At 40.1% G+C, this 17315-nt stretch overlaps 1 protein-coding gene across 2 annotated transcripts in view; it reads right to left on the bottom strand.

The window, feature by feature from the left end:
• Positions 1-17315, bottom strand: part of RFC1 (replication factor C subunit 1) — a 430548-nt gene that overhangs the window by 8235 nt on the left and 404998 nt on the right. For both annotated transcript variants that reach the window (XM_053704049.1, XM_053704048.1), the window contains exons 24-25: positions 483-696; positions 205-393 (exon numbers count right to left, since the gene is read on the bottom strand). In XM_053704049.1, coding sequence (XP_053560024.1) covers positions 205-393; positions 483-696 — 403 coding nt within the window. The remainder of the gene's footprint in view (positions 1-204; positions 394-482; positions 697-17315) is intronic.

The raw sequence follows: 17315 nt of genomic DNA, 5'->3' as shown, positions 1-17315 counted from the left end.
AACGGCAAAGAGAATGACTGGGGTGGGCGGAGCCTAGGAGGGATCATGTGACCAGCTTTGCTGGGACTCTTTGCCATTTCCTGTTGGGGAAGAGAATATCCCACAAGTAAGGATGACGCCGTGGACCGGACACACCAATGTTGGAGAAAAAACCTTTATAGCTTTGTTTTCGGTTTAAATAAAATTAAAAAAAAAAAAAGATACCTTGATCATTGCATCTGTTTCAACATCATCAGGTTTCTCTTCAGCCTGGGTTTCCTCAACATTCAACTCTTCATTCATTTCAGAGTCTAGTGATGACGGTGCTTCTCGTTTAGAAGCCTTCACCATTTGTAACGAGTAAGGGGTCATATGAGACTCCTTGTTATAACCTCTGGTGAAAGCAGCTTTCACCTGTAATGACCAGATACAATGTCACTATTGTCATAGAACAAAACAATGATCTTAGTTCAGAGGTAATCACTTCATAAGTAACATGGTACCTTAGAATCAAGTTTAGAAAATGGGCTCGCTTTTCCTCCCCAGCTGCAGATTTCCATGATGTTATCAAAATCTTCTTTCATCAAATAGTAATTGTCCATCAAATCCACAACTTGCTGCACACCATCAGCGCCATGTTCAGTCAGTGGCTTTACCAGCGTGTCCCTCAAATAAGGTAGATAATCCAAATTCAAAGCAACCTTGGTGGTTCGCGTCCTTGAAGAAAAAAAAAAATCATGGAAAATATTTACAGGAATTAATTATGAAACTAAAGAACTTTGCACGCATTAAGGATAATTTCTAAATTTGCAGAAACATTGCACTGTAAAATGTTCTCCCCTTTATTGCGTTTCCAGTGGTCCATTTTATCCGGTGGAAAGTAATAATTTGGCAATAACTCATTTACCTTTATTTTTGTCATTTGAAATAGCTGCTGTTTCCTTTTGAAGTCACCACCTATACTGAATATACTATTACTGCACTATTCTCTTTAGAAAAGTTATGTAAACAACATGTAGCAAGCAAGAAATCAGGCAACCAGTGGGGGATATGAAATATTTTTTTGTATCGTTGAACCCCAGGTCATAATCAAGATTTCAATACCTTATTACTGGCATTTGTGTTTAGCAAAAGAATATGACCAGGTATGCACTTCCTGAAGGCTCAGACAATTTAAATAGGCGTGTCCTTGCGAAAAATGGGTTTGAGGTTTCAATGAGCAAAAATAGTTATTTTAAATATAAATAAACCATTTTCAAACATTTAATACTCTGCAGCTGGTATAACAATTAATTGGAATTTTTTTTTTACAGTACAATGCCCTTTTAAGGGCAGACTATTTCCTTCATTGATTTTGTTGGGGTAGCAGGAGAAGATAACAGAACAAGATCTATTTTACAATTAGCAAAACATGTATTGCAGTGTCCTACAGTAATCGCACACAGCTTCCATCAGAAAGGGAGTCATGTTCTCTCATAGGCCTACATACCCTTTTAACTAGAACATCTTACTTTTCAAACACAACAGGTTATATAAGATAAGCAAAGCTTGACTGCATATTAAAAAAGGGACATTCTTGTTAAAACTGAACTATATACCAATGCATTTCAAATTTGAACAAAACCTCTTTTGGCAATAAACGTGTATGAACTAAAATGCTTCGAGTAAAACTATCACCGTTTCAGCTTTTCTTCTTTTATATAGGTTGCAAGAGTTCATGAGCTAGTGACGTATAGGATATACATACCTACCAGGAGGGGGCAAAGTTTCCCAAACCTCAAATGCCTATAAATGCACCTCCCACCTCACTCATACCTCAGTTTTACAAACTTTGCCTCCTTAGGTAGGTGTTGAAGCATGATGTGCTTGATTTCGTCTGTGAAAGGCGCTTCTAAGCATATTGAAGCGCAGTTCCTCTCTAAGTACAGTATTTTTCTGAGGGATGTGAAGGGAGTATTGCCTGATGATACCATGTTTTCACCTATGGGAAAACTATTCTAGGGCTTTCTGTAAATTTGGTAGTGTAATCGGATTCATCTGCTGCCTCCCTTTACAGATCGACATTATACTCCTCTACCAATATCTCTGCTGATATATTTCAGTACTGGTTTGGCTGTCTGCTATATGTGGATGGGTGTCTTCTGGTAAGTATTTATCATTTTAAGACACACTCAGCTATGGAAGGCACTTTATAGTATATTGCATATATTAGCCATGAGTCAGGTCTGTTAATATTTCCCTATCCCTAAACGTTAAAGGTCTTTGCAAACTTGTCATAGATCTAATGAATTTTGTACTGACCGACAACATACTGAAATATCCTCTACTGATGAGGGTTCCTCTGACTCACACAATTCTTCATCAGAGACCGAAATTGACAAATCTTTTTTATTTAAAATTGAACATATTCTTCTCTAATAAAGGAAGTATTGTTTACTTTGGGTATTGAGGAGTCTAGTCCTCCTGATAGCAAAGCTAATAATAAGCGTTTAAATTCTGTATTTAAAACTTCTGAGGTTACTCCTGACGTTTTTCCTATGCCAGATGCTAGCGCAACAGCACCAAGAATTTTCTCAAAAGTTCTCGGTAGTGATGCACCAAAATGGAAATTCTGGACAGAAACCGAACCATCCAGGATGCACTTGGCCGAAAACGAAAATTTATTTTTTTCAAATAATTTTCAAATTTTTTTTTTTTTTGCATAATTAGACTATTAAATGAGTAAATCTGAATTGAAAAACTGCAAGCCAATAAAATAAAATAACCACACTTATTGAAAGTAACACTAACGGCTAGATTAAGAGTTTTGTCGGTAACGACCCGCATAGCTAACGCTGGCTTTTTTTCCCCCGCACCTTTTAAATACCGCTGGTATTTAGAGTTCACAGAAGGGCTGCGTTAGGCTCCAAAAAGGGAGCGTATAGCATAATTTACTGCCACTGCAACTCTCAATACCAGCGGTGCTTACGGACGCGGCCAGCTTCAAAAACGTGCTCATGCACGATTCCCCCATAGGAAACAATGGGACAGTTTGAGCTGAAAAAAAACCTAACACCTGCAAAAAAGCAGCCCCACTGTTTCATATGGGGAAACACTTCCTAAGTCTGCCCCTAACACCCTAACATGAACCCCGAGTCTAAACACCCCTAACCTTACACTTATTAACCCCTAATCTGCCACCCCCGCTATCACTGACACCTGCATATTTTTTCTAACCCCTAATCTGCCGCTCCGTACACCGCCGCAACCTACATTATACCTATGTACCCCAAATCTGCTGCCCCTAACACCGCCGACCCCTATATTATATTTATTAACCCCTAATCTGCCACCCCCATTGTAGCCGCCACCTACCTACACTTATTAACCCCTAATCTGCGACCGGACCTCACCGCTACTCTAATAAATGTATTAACCCCTAAAGCTAAGTCTAACCCTAACACTTAAATATAATTTTATTCTAACGAAATAAATTAACTCTTAGTAAATAAATTATTCCTATTTAAAGCTAAATACTTACCTGTAAAATAAATCCTAATATAGCTACAATATAAATTATAATTATATTGTAGCTATTTTAGGATTAATATTTATTTTACAAGCAACTTTGTATTTATTTTAACCAGGTACAATAGCTATTAAATAGTTAATAACTATTTAATAGCTACCTAGTTAGAATAATTACAAAATTACCTGTAAAATAAAACCTAACCAAAGTTACAATTAAACCTAACACTACACTATCAATAAATTAATTAAATAAAATACCTACAATAATCTGCAATTAAACCTAACATTACACTATCAATAAATTAATTAAATACAATACCTACAAATAAATACAATTAAATAAACTAACTAAAGTACAAAAAATAAAAAAGAACTAAGTTACAAAAAATAAAAAAATATTTACAAACATTAGAAAAATATTACAACAATTTTAAACTAATTACACCTACTCTAAGCCCCCTAATAAAATAACAAAGCCCCCCAAAATAAAAAAAATGCCCTACCCTATTCTAAAATTAAAATATAAAAGCTCTTTTACCTTACCAGCCCTTAAAAGGGCCTTTTGCGGGGCATGCCCCAAAGAACTCAGCTCTTTTGCCTGGAAAAAAAAACATACAATACCCCCCCAACATTACAACCCACCACCCACATACCCCTAATCTAACCCAAACCCCCCTTAAATAAACCTAACACTAAGCCCCTAAAGATCTTCCTACCTTATCTTCACCACGCCGGGTATCACCGATCCGTCCAGGCTCCAATGTCTTGATCCAAGCCCAAGCGGGGGCTGAAGACGTCCATCCGATCCGCCAATAAAATGCAAGCTCAATCTGATTGGCTGATTGGATCAGCCAATCGGATTGAACTTGAATCTGATTGGCTGATTCCATCAGCCAATCAGAATTTTTCTACCTTAATTCCGATTGGCTGATAGAATCCTATCAGCCAATCAGAATTCGAAGGACGCCATCTTGGATGACGTCCCTTAAAGGAACCTTCATTCTGTTTTAGGACGTCGGAAGAAGAGGATGGATCCGCACCGGAGGTCTTGAAGATGGAGCCGCTTGTCATCGGATAGAAGAAGATAGAAGATGCCGCTTGGATGAAGATGTCTACCGGTCCGGATCTCCTCTTCTGCCCGGATAGGATGAAGACTTCTGCCCGAAGATGGACTTCTTCAGCCGCCGCTTGGATCAAGACTTCAGCCGGAGGATGGACGTCTTCAGCCCCCGCTTGGGCTTGGATCAAGACATCGGAGCCTGGACGGATCGGTGATACCCGGCGTGGTGACGATAAGGTAGGAAGATAGTCAGGGACTTAGTGTTAGGTTTATTTAAGGGGGGGTTGGGTTAAATTAGGGGTATGTGGGTGGTGGGTTGTAATGTTGGGGGGATATTGTATGTTTTTTTTCCAGGCAAAAGAGCTGAATTCTTTGGGGCATGCCCCGCAAAAGGCCCTTTTAAGGGCTGGTAAGGTAAAAGAGCTTTTATATTTTAATTTTAGAATATGGTAGGGCATTTTTTTATTTTGGGGGGCTTTGTTAGAGTAGGTGTAATTAGCTTAAAATTGTTGTAATATTTTTCTAATGTTTGTAAATATTTTTTTATTTTTTGTAACAGTTCTTTTTTATTTTTTGTACTTTAGTTAGTTTATTTAATTGTATTTATTTGTAGGTATTGTATTTAATTAATTTATTGATAGTGTAGTGTTAGGTTTAATTGTAGATAATTGTAGGTATTTTATTTAATTAATTTATTGATAGTGTAGTGTTAGGTTTAATTGTAACTTAGGTTAGGATTTATTTTACAGGTAATTTTGTAATTATTTTAACTAGGTAGCTATTAAATAGTTATTAACTATTTAATAGCTATTGTACCTGGTTAAAATAAATACAAAGTTGCCTGTAAAAACATAATTTATGCTTACCTGATAAATTTATTTCTCTTGTAGTGTATCCAGTCCACGGATTCATCCATTACTTGTGGGATATTCTCCTTCCCAACAGGAAGTTGCAAGAGGATCACCCACAGCAGAGCTGCTATATAGCTCCTCCCCTCACTGCCATATCCAGTCATTCGACCGAAACAAGACGAGAAAGGAGAAACCATAGGGTGCAGTGGTGACTGTAGTTTAATTAAAATTTAGACCTGCCTTAAAAGGACAGGGCGGGCCGTGGACTGGATACACTACAAGAGAAATAAATTTATCAGGTAAGCATAAATTATGTTTTCTCTTGTTAAGTGTATCCAGTCCACGGATCATCCATTACTTGTGGGATACCAATACCAAAGCTAAAGTACACGGATGTAGGGAGGGACAAGGCAGGAACTTAAACGGAAGGAACCACTGCCTGTAGAACCTCTCTCTCAAAAACAGCCTCCGAAGAAGCAAAAGTGTCAAATTTGTAAAATTTTGAAAAGGTGTGAAGCGAAGACCAAGTCGCAGCCTTGCAAATCTGTTCAACAGAGGCCTCATTTTTAAAGGCCCAGGTGGAAGCCACAGCTCTAGTAGAATAAGCTGTAATCCTTTCAGGGGCTGCTGTCCAGCAGTCTCATAGGCTAAGCGTATTATGCTCCGAAGCCAAAAGGAGAGAGAGGTTGCCGAAGCTTTTTTACCTCTCCTCTGTCCAGAGTAAACGACAAACAGGGCAGATGTTTGACGAAAATCTTTAGTAGCCTGTAAGTAAAACTTCAAGGCACAGACTACGTCCAGATTATGCAAAAGACGTTCCTTCTTTGAAGAAGGATTAGGACACAATGATGGAACTACAATCTCTTGATTGATATTCCTGTTAGAAACCACCTTAGGTAAAAACCCAGGTTTGGTACGCAGAACTACCTTGTCTGAATGAAAAATCAGATAAGGAGAATCAGACACTCTTCGAGCCGAGGAAATAGCCATCAAAAACAGAACTTTCCAAAGATAAAAGTTTAATATCAATGGAATGAAGGGGTTCAAACGGGACTCCCTGAAGAACTTTAAGAACCAAGTTTAAGCTCCACGGGGGAGCAACAGTTTTAAACACAGGCTTAATCCTAACCAAAGCCTGACAAAATGCCTGGACGTCTGGAACTTCTGCCAGAGGCTTGTGCAAAAAAATAGACAGAGCAGAGATCTGTCCTTTTAAAGAACTAGCTGATAAGCCTTTGTCCAAACCCTCTTGGAGAAAGGACAATATCCTAGGAATCCTAACCTTACTCCATGAGTAACTCTTGGATTCACACCAATAAAGATATTTACGCCATATCTTATGGTAGATTTTCCTGGTGACAGGCTTCCAAGCCTGTATTAAGGTATCAATGACTGACTCGGAGAAGCCACGCCTTGATAGAATTAAGCGTTCAATCTCCATGCAGTCAGTCTCAGAGAAATTAGATTTGGATGATTGAAAGGACCTTGTATTAGAAGGTCCTGCCTCAGAGGCAGAGTCCATGGTGGAAGAGATGACATGTCCACTAGGTCTGCATACCAGGTCCTGCGTGGCCACGCAGGCGCTATCAGAATCACCAATGCTCTCTCCTGTTTGATTTTGGCAATCAGTCGAGGGAGCAGAGGAAACGGTGGAAACACATAGGCCAGGTTGAAGAACCAAGGAGCTGCTAGAGCATCTATCAGCGTTGCTCCCGGTCCCTGGACCTGGATCCGTAACAAGGAAGCTTGGCGTTCTGGCGAGACGCCATGAGATCCAGTTCTGGTTTGCCCCAACGATGGACCAGTTGAGCAAACACCTCCGGATGGAGTTCCCACTCCCCCGGATGAAAAGTCTGACGACTTAGAAAATCCGCCTCCCAGTTCTCTACGCCTGGGATGTGGATCGCTGACAGGTGGCAAGAGTGAGACTCTGCCCAGCGAATTATCTTTGAGACTTCTAACATCGCTAGGGAACTCCTGGTTCCCCCTTGATGGTTGATGTAAGCCACAGTCGTGATGTTGTCCGACTGAAATCTGATGAACCTCAGTGTTGCTAACTGAGGCCAAGCTAGAAGAGCCTTGAATATTGCTCTTAACTCCAGAATATTTATTGGGAGGAGTTTCTCCTCCTGAGTCCACGATCCCTGAGCCTTCAGGGAGTTCCAGACTGCGCCCCAACCTAGAAGGCTGGCATCTGTTGTTACAATCGTCCAATCTGGCCTGCGAAAGGTCATACCCTTGGACAGATGGACTCGAGAAAGCCACGAGAGAAGAGAATCTCTGGTCTTTTGATCCAGATTTAGTAGAGGGGACAAATCTGAGTAATCCCCATTCCACTGACTTAGCATGCATAATTGCAGCGGACTGAGATGCAGGCGCGCAAATGGCACTATGTCCATTGCCGCTACCATTAAGCCGATTACTTCCATGCACTGAGCCACTGACGGGCGTGGAATGGAATGAAGGACACGGCAAGCATTTAGAAGTTTTGATAACCTGAACTCCGTCAGGTAAATTTTCATCTCTACAAAATCTATGAGAGTCCCTAGGAAGGAGACTCTTGTGAGTGGTGATAGAGAACTCTTTTCCCCGTTCACTTTCCACCCATGCGACCTCGGAAATGCCAGAACTATCTCTGTATGAGACTTGGCAATTTGAAAGCTTGACGCCTGTATCAGGATGTCGTCTAGATACGTAGCCACCGCTATGCCTCGCGGTCTTAGAACCGCCAGAAGTGAGCCCAGAACCTTTGTAAAAATTCTCGGGGCAGTGGCCAACCCGAAGGGAAGAGCTACAAATTGGTAATGCCTGTCTAGAAAGGCAAACCTTAGGAACCGATGATGATCTTTGTGATCGGTCCACTGTGGTCATGTACTGACCCTCTTGGATCATGGGTAGGATGGTCCGAATAGTTTCCATTTTGAATGATGGAACTCTGAGGAATTTGTTTAAGATCTTTAGATCCAAGATTGGTCTGAAGGTTCCCTCTTTCTTGGGAACCACAAACAGATTTGAATAAAATCCCTGTCCTTGTTCCGTCCGCGGAACTGGATGGATCACTCCCATTACTAGGAGGTCTTGCACACAGCTTAGGAATGCCTCTTTCTTTATCTGGTTTGCTGATAACCTTCGAAGATGAAATCTCCCTTGGGGAGGAGAAGCTTTGAAGTCCAGAAGATATCCCTGAGATATGATCTCCAACGCCCAGGGATCCTGAACATCTCTTGCCCACGCCTGGGCGAAGAGAGAAGGTCTGCCACCCACTAGATCCGTTTCCGGATAGGGGGCCGTTCCTTCATGCTGTCTTGGGGGCAGCAGCAGGCTTTCTGGCCTGCTTGCCCTTGCTCCAGGACTGGTTAGGTTTCCAGGCCTGTCTGGAATGAGCAACAGTTCCCTCTTGTTTTGAAGCGGAGGAAGTTGATGCTGCTCCTGCCTTGAAATTTCGAAAGGCACGAAAATTAGACTGTTTGGCGTTTGATTTGGCCCTGTCCTGAGGAAGGGTATGACCCTTGCCTCCAGTAATGTCAGCAATAATTTCCTTCAAGCCAGGCCCGAATAAGGTCTGCCCCTTGAAAGGAATGATGAGTAATTTAGACTTTGAAGTCACGTCAGCTGACCAGGATTTAAGCCATAGCGCCCTACGCGCCTGGATGGCGAATCCGGAATTCTTAGCCGTTAGTTTAGTCAAATGAACAATGGCATCAGAAACAAATGAGTTAGCTAGCTTAAGCGTTCTAAGCTTGTCAATAATTTCATTCAATGGAGCTGTCTGGATGGCCTCTTCCAGGGCCTCAAACCAGAATGCCGCCGCAGCAGTGACAGGCGCAATGCATGCAAGGGGCTGTAAAATAAAACCTTGTTGAATAAACATTTTCTTAAGGTAACCCTCCAATTTTTTATCCATTGGATCTGAAAAAGCACAACTGTCCTCAACCGGGATAGTGGTACGCTTTGCTAAAGTAGAAACTGCTCCCTCCACCTTAGGGACCGTCTGCCATAAGTCCTGTGTAGTGGCGTCTATTGGAAACATTTTTCTAAATATAGGAGGTGGGGAAAAGGGCACACCGGGTCTATCCCACTCCTTGCTAATAATTTCTGTAAGCCTTTTAGGTATAGGAAAAACGTCAGTACACACCGGCACCGCATAGTATCTATCCAGCCTACACAATTTCTCTGGAATTGCAACTGTGTTACAGTCATTCAGAGCAGCTAATGCCTCCCAAAGCAATACACAGAGGTTCTCAAGCTTAAATTTAAAATTAGAAATCTCTGAATCAGGTTTCCCCGAGTCAGAGATGTCACCCACAGACTGAAGCTCTCCGTCCTCATGTTCTGCATACTGTGACGCAGGATCAGACATGGCTCTAACAGCATTAGCGCGCTCTGTATCTCTCCTAACCCCAGAGCTATCGCACTTTTAATTTAGGCAATCTAGATAATACCTCTGACAGGTTATTATTCATGATTGCAGCCATGTCCTGCAAGGTAATCGCTATGGGCGTCCCTGATGTAATTGGCGCCATATTAGCGTGCGTCCCCTGAGCGGGAGGCGAAGGGTCTGACACGTGGGGAGAGTTAGTCGGCATAACTTCCCCCTCGACAGAACCCTCTGGTGATAATTCTTTTATAGATAAAGACTGATCTTTACTGTTTAAGGTGAAATCAATACATTTAGTACACATTCTCCTATGGGGCTCCACCATGGCTTTCAAACATAATGAACAAGTAGGTTCCTCTGTGTCAGACATGTTTAAACAGACTAGCAATCTTGGAAAACACTTTAAAACAAGTTTACAAGCAATATAAAAAACGTTACTGCGCCTTTAAGAAACACAAATTTTCCCAAATTTTGAAATAACAGTGAAAAAATGCAGTTACACTAACGAAATTTTTACAGTGTATGTAATAAGTTAGCAGAGCATTGCACCCACTTGCAAATGGATGATTAACCCCTTAATACCAAAAACGGAATAATAAATGACAAAAACGTTTTTTTAAACATTCACAACAACTACCACAGCTCTACTGTGGCTTTTTACCTCCCTCAATACGACTTTTGAAGCCTTTTGAACCCTTCAGAGAAGTCCTGGATCATGCAGGAAGAAGCTGGATGTCTGTGTCTAATTTTTGCTGTGCAAAAAAACCCGCTAAAATAGGCCCCTCCCACTCATATTAAAACAGTGGGAAGCCTCAGGTTACTGTTTCTAGGCAAAATTCAAGCCAGCCATGTGGAAAAAACTAGGCCCCAATAAGTTTTATCACCAAACATATGTAAAAAACGATTAAACATGCCAGCAAACGTTTTAAAATACACTTTTATAAAAGAGTATGTATCTCTATTAATAAGCCTGATACCAGTCGCTATCACTGCATTTTAGGCTTTACTTACATTACTTCGGTATCAGCAGCATTTTCTAGCAAATTCCATCCCTAGAAAAATATTTTAACTGCACATACCTTATTACAGGAAAACCTGCACGCTATTCCCCCTCTGAAGTTACCTCACTCCTCAGAATATGTGAGAACAGCAAAGGATCTTAGTTACTTCTGCTAAGATCATAGAAAACGCAGGCAGATTCTTCTTCTAAATACTGCCTGAGATAAACAGTACACTCCGGTACCATTTAAAAATAACAAACTTTTGATTGAAGAAATAAACTAAGTATAAAAACACCACAGTCCTCTTTTTGACCTCCATCTTAGTTGAGAGTTGCAAGAGAATGACTGGATATGGCAGTGAGGGGAGGAGCTATATAGCAGCTCTGCTGTGGGTGATCCTCTTGCAACTTCCTGTTGGGAAGGAGAATATCCCACAAGTAATGGATGATCCGTGGACTGGATACACTTAACAAGACAAATAAATATTAATCCTAAAATAGCTACAATATAATTATTATTTATATTGTAGCTATATTAGGGTTTATTTTACAGGTATGTATTTAGCTTTAAATAGGAATAATTTATTTAATAAGAAATAATTTATTTCGTTAGATAAAAATTATATTTAACTGTGCTGTTAGGGTTAGACTTAGCTTTAGGGGTTAATACATTTATTAGAGCAGCGGTGAGGTCCGGTCGGCAGATTAGGGGTTAATACTTTAAGTTAGGTGTCGGCGATGTTAGGGAGGGCAGATTAGGGGTTAATACTATTTATTATAGGGTTATTGAGGCGGGAGTGAGGCGGATTAGGGGTTAATAACTTTATTATAGTAGCGGTGAGGTCCGGTCGGCAGATTAGGGGTTAATTGTAGGTAGTGGCGACGTGGGTGGGGGGGTGTGCAGATTAGGGGTTAATAAATATAATATAGGGGTCGGCGGTGTTAGGGGCAACAGATTAGGGGTACATAGAGATAACGTAGGTGGCGGCGCAGTGCGGTTGGACGATTAGGGGTTAAAAATTTTTAATAGAGTGGCGGCGATGTGGGGAGACCTCGGTTTAGGGGTACATAGGTAGTTTATGGGTGTTAGTGTACTTTAGAGCACAGTAAATAAGAGCTTTATGAACCGGCGTTAGCACAGAAAGCTCTTAACTCCTGGCTTTTCTCTGCGGCTGGAGTTTTGTCGTTAGATTTCTAACGCTCACTTCAGCCAAGACTCTAAATACCAGCGTTAGAAAGATCCCATTGAAAAGATAGGATACGCAAATGGCGTAGGGGGATCTGCGGTATGGAAAAGTCGCGGCTGCAAAGTGAGCGTTAGACCGTTTCCTGACTGACTCTAAATACCAGCGGTAGCCCAAAACCAGCGTTAGGAGCCTCTAACGCTGGTTTTGACGGCTAACGCCAAACTCTAAATCTAGGCGTAAAATTGGACAAAAAAGATCTTTAAACAATAATATACTACACAATTTTACCAAGAAAAAAAAACCAAGCAAAAGAACAAAACTGAAAAAAACGATAATGCCATTTTCGGCCAAAATGTTTCTGCATCCCTACTTAAAACAATATTAAATATCAATATACTGTATTATTCTGTATTTAGTTCTGTGTAACAGAATCAGATTTAAAGGGACATAATACTCATATGCTAAATCACTTGAAAGTAATGCAGCATAACTGTAAAAAGCTGACAGGAAAATATCACCTGAACATCTCTATGTAAAAAAAGTTAGATATTTTACCTCACAATTTCCTCAGCTCAACAGAGTAAGTGCTATGTAATAAGTTATACTTCAGCTGCAGGTAAAAAATAAAAATAAATGAAGAAATGAACTGCAGCTCGTCAGCAGTGCTGAGGTCATGACCTCTTTTACTCTGATCTCATGAGATTTCACTTAAATCTCATAAGGTTTCATAGTAAACTTCCTTAAACTGAATAGGGAAATAACATGAGTGTGTAAAATCTTTTTTTTTTTTTTTTTTTTTAGAGATGTCCAGGTGATATTTTCTAGTCAGCTTTTTATAGCTGTGCTGCATCAAGTGTTTCAACATTTGGGTATCATGGCCCTTTAACAGGTAATTTTTTTTATCAATTATCCAAATAAAGTATACTCCTAGAAAAACATAATTTATGTAAGAACTTACCTGATAAATTCATTTCTTTCATATTAGCAAGAGTCCATGAGCTAGTGACGTATGGGATATACATTCCTACCAGGAGGGGCAAAGTTTCCCAAACCTCAAAATGCCTATAAATACACCCCTCACCACACCCACAATTCAGTTTAACGAATAGCCAAGAAGTGGGGTGATAAGAAAGGAGCGAAAGCATCAAAATAAGGAATTGGAATAATTGTGCTTTATACAAAAAAAATCATAACCACCACAAAAAAGGGTGGGCCTCATGGACTCTTGCTAATATGAAAGAAATTAATTTATCAGGTAAGTTCTTACATAAATTATGTTTTCTTTCATGTAATTAACAAGAGTCCATGAGCTAGTGACGTATGGGATAATAAATACCCAAGATGTGGAACTTCCACGCAAGAGTCACTAGAGAGGGAGGGATAAAATAAAGACAGCCAATTCCGCTGAAAAATAATAATCCACAACCGAAAACAAAAGTTTTAATCTTAATAATGAAAAAAACTGAAATTATAAGCAGAAGAATCAAATTGAAACAGCTGCCTGAAGTACTTTTCTACCAAAAACTGCTTCAGAAGAAGAAAACACATCAAAATGGTAGAATATAGTAAAAGTATGCAAAGAAGACCAAGTTGCTGCTTTGCAAATCTGATCAACAGAAGCTTCATTCCTAAACGCCCAGGAAGTAGAAACTGACCTAGTAGAATGAGCCGTAATTCTTTGAGGCGGGGATTTACCCGACTCTACATAAGCATGATGAATCAAAGACTTTAACCAAGACCCCAAAGAAATGGCAGAGGCCTTCTGACCTTTTCTGGAACCAGAAAAGATAACAAATAGACTAGAAGTCTTTCTAAAATCTTTAGTAGCTTCAACATAATATTTTAAAGCTCTTACTACATCCAAAGAATGTAAAGATTTCTCCAGAGAATTCTTAGGATTAGGACACAATGAAGGAACAACAATTTCTCTACTAATGTTGTTAGAATTCACAACCTTAGGTAAAAATTTAAATGAAGTCCGCAACACCGCCTTATCCTGATGAAAATTCAGAAAAGGAGATTCACAAGAAAGAGCAGATAACTCAGAAACTCTTCTAGCAGAAGAGATGGCCAAAAGTAACAACAGTTTCCAAGAAAGTAATTTAATATCCAGAGAATGCATAGGTTCAAATGGAGGAGCTTGTAAAGCCCTCAGAACCAAATTAAGACTCCAAGGAGGAGAGATTGACTTAATGACAGGTTTGATACGAACCAAAGCCTGTACAAAACAATGAATATCAGGAAGATTAGCAATCTTTCTGTGAAAAAGAACAGAAAGAGCAGAGATTTGTCCTTTCAAGGAACTTGCAGACAAACCTTTATCCAAACCATCCTGAAGAAACTGTAAAATTCTAGGAATTCTAAAAGAATGCCAGGAGAATTTATGAGAAGAACACCAAGAAATGTAAGTCTTCCAGACTCGATAATAAATCTTCCTAGACACAGATTTACGAGCCTGTAACATAGTATTAATTACTGAGTCAGAGAAACCTCTATGACTAAGAATCAAGCGTTCAATTTCCATACCTTCAAATTTAATGATTTGAGATCCTGATGGAAAAAAGGGCCTTGAGATAGGTCTGGTCTTAACGGGAGTCCAAGGTTGGCAACTGGCCATCCGAATGAGATCCGCATACCAAAACCTGTGAGGCCATGCTGGAGCCACCAGCAGTAAAAACGAACGTTCCATTAGAATTTTGGAAATCACTTTTGGAAGAAGAACTAGAGGCGGAAAGATATAGGAAGGATGATAATTCCATGGAAGCGACAACACGTCCACTGCCTCCGCCTGAGGATCCCTGGATCTGGACAGATACCTGGGAAGTTTCTTGTTTAGATGAGAGGCCATCAGATCTATTTCTGTAAGTCCCCAGATTTGAACAATCTGAAGAAATACCTCTGGGTGAAGAGACCATTCGCCCGGATGTAACGTCTGGCGACTGAGATAATCCGCTTCCCAATTGTCTACACCTGGGATGTGAACCGCAGAGATTAGACAGGAGCTGGATTCCGCCCATACAAGTATCCGAGATACTTCTTTCATAGCCTGAGGACTGTGAGTCCCACCTTGATGATTGACATATGCCACGGTTGTGACATTGTCTGTCTAAAACCAAATAAACGATTCTCTCTTCAGAAGAGGCCAGAACTGAAGAGCTCTGAAAATCGCACGGAGTTGCAAAATGTTGATTGGTAATCTCGCCTCCTGAGATTCCCAAAACCCCTGCGCTGTCAGAGATCCCCATACAGCTCCCCAACCTGACAGACTTGCATCTGTTGAGATCACAGTCCAGGTTGGACAAACAAATGAAGCCCCTTGGACTAAACGATGGTGATCTATCCACCACGTCAGAGAGTGTCGTACATTGGGATTTAAGGATATTAATTGTGATATCTTTGTATAATCCCTGCACCACTGGTTCAGCATACAAAGCTGAAGAGGTCGCATGTGAAAACGAGCAAAGGGGATCGCGTCCGATGCAGCAGTCATGAGACCTAGAATTTCCATGCACAAAGCTACCGAAGGGAATGATTGAGACTGAAGGTTTCGACAGGCTGAAACCAATTTCAGACGTCTCTTTTCTGTTAGAGACAAGGTCATGGACACTGAATCTATTTGAAACCCCAAAAAGGTTACCTTTGTCTGAGGAATCAACGAACTCTTTGGTAAATTGATCCTCCAACCATGTCTTTGAAGAAACAACACAAGTTGATTCGTATGAGATTCTGCAGAATGTGAAGACTGAGCAAGTACCAAGATATCATCCAAATAAGGAAATACCGCAATACCCTGTTCTCTGATTACAGAGAGAAGGGCACCGAGAACCTTTGAAAAGATCCTTGGAGCTGTTGCTAGGCCAAACGGAAGGGCCACAAACTGGTAATGCTTGTCTAGAAAAGAGAATCTCAGAAACGGATAATGAGCTGGATGAATTGGAATATGAAGGTATGCATCCTGTAAATCTATTGTGGACATATAATGCCCTTGCTGAACAAAAGGCAGAATAGTCCTTATAGTTACCATTTTGAATGTTGGTATCCTTACATAACGATTCAATATTTTTAGATCCAGAACTGGTCTGAAAGAATTCTCCTTCTTTGGTACAATGAATAGATTTGAGTAAAACCCCAGACCCCGTTCCAGAACTGGAACTGGCATAATTACCCCAGCCAACTCTAGATCTGAAACACATTTCAGAAACGCCTGAGCCTTCACTGGGTTTAAGTAAATGAAGTACCCAGATTATTCCATTCCCTAGAAATTACTTCAGAAATAGCATCAGGGACAGGAAAAACTTCTGGAATAACTATATGAGGTTTGAAAACAGAATTTAAACGCTTAGTAGATTTAGTATCAAGAGGACTAGACTCCTCCATATCTAATGCGATTAACACTTCTTTAAGTAAAGAACGAATAAATTCCATTTTAAATAAATATGAAGATTTATCAGTGTCAATATCTGAGACAGAATCTTCTGAACCAGATAGATCCTCATCAGAAACAGACAAGTCAGAAAGATGACGGTCACTTAAAAATTCATCTGAAATATGAGAAGTTTTAAAAGACTGTTTACGTTTACTGGAAGGAGGAATAACAGACAGAGCCTTCCTAATAGATTTAGAAACAAATTCTTTTACATTAACAGGAACATCCTGAGCATTAGATGTTGAGGGAACAACAACAGGTAATGGATTATTACTAATGGAAATACTATCTGCATTAGCAAGTTTATCATGACATTCATCACAAACTACAGCCGGAGGAACAGTTACCACAAGTTTAAAACAAATGCACTTAACTTTGGTAGAACCAGCATCAGGCAGCGTCTTTCCAGAAGTAGATTCTGATCCAGGGTCAAGTTGAGACATCTTGCAATATGTAATAGAAAAAACAACATATAAAGCAAAATTATCAAATTCCTTATATGACAGTTTCAGGAATGGGAAAAAATGCCAATGAACAAGCCTCTAGCAACCAGAAGCAATGAAAAATGAGACTGAAATAATGTGAAAAAAAGGTGGAGACAAGAATGACGCCACATCCGGTGTCGCAGAAAAAAATAACGCCCACATTTTTGGCGCAAAAAAACGTCAACAACAACATCCAGCGTCAATTAGGGCGCCGGAAATGACAAAATTTTTGCGCCAAAAATGACGCTATAAATTGAAGCATTTTCAGCCCCCGCGAGCCTAACAGCCCACAGGGAAAAAAGTCAATTGAAAAACTTTTAAGGTAAGAAAAAATAATCATTCATATGCATTATCCCAAACAATGAAACTGACTGTCTGAAATAAGGAATACTGATTACCCTGAATCATGGCAAATATAAGTTTAAACACATATTTAGAA

The sequence above is a fragment of the Bombina bombina genome, chromosome 2 (assembly GCF_027579735.1).
Source record: "Bombina bombina isolate aBomBom1 chromosome 2, aBomBom1.pri, whole genome shotgun sequence".
Classification (NCBI taxonomy): Eukaryota; Metazoa; Chordata; class Amphibia; order Anura; family Bombinatoridae; genus Bombina; species Bombina bombina.
The sequence above is the reverse complement of the archived record's forward strand: the minus strand, read 5'-3'. Positions and strand labels throughout refer to the sequence as shown.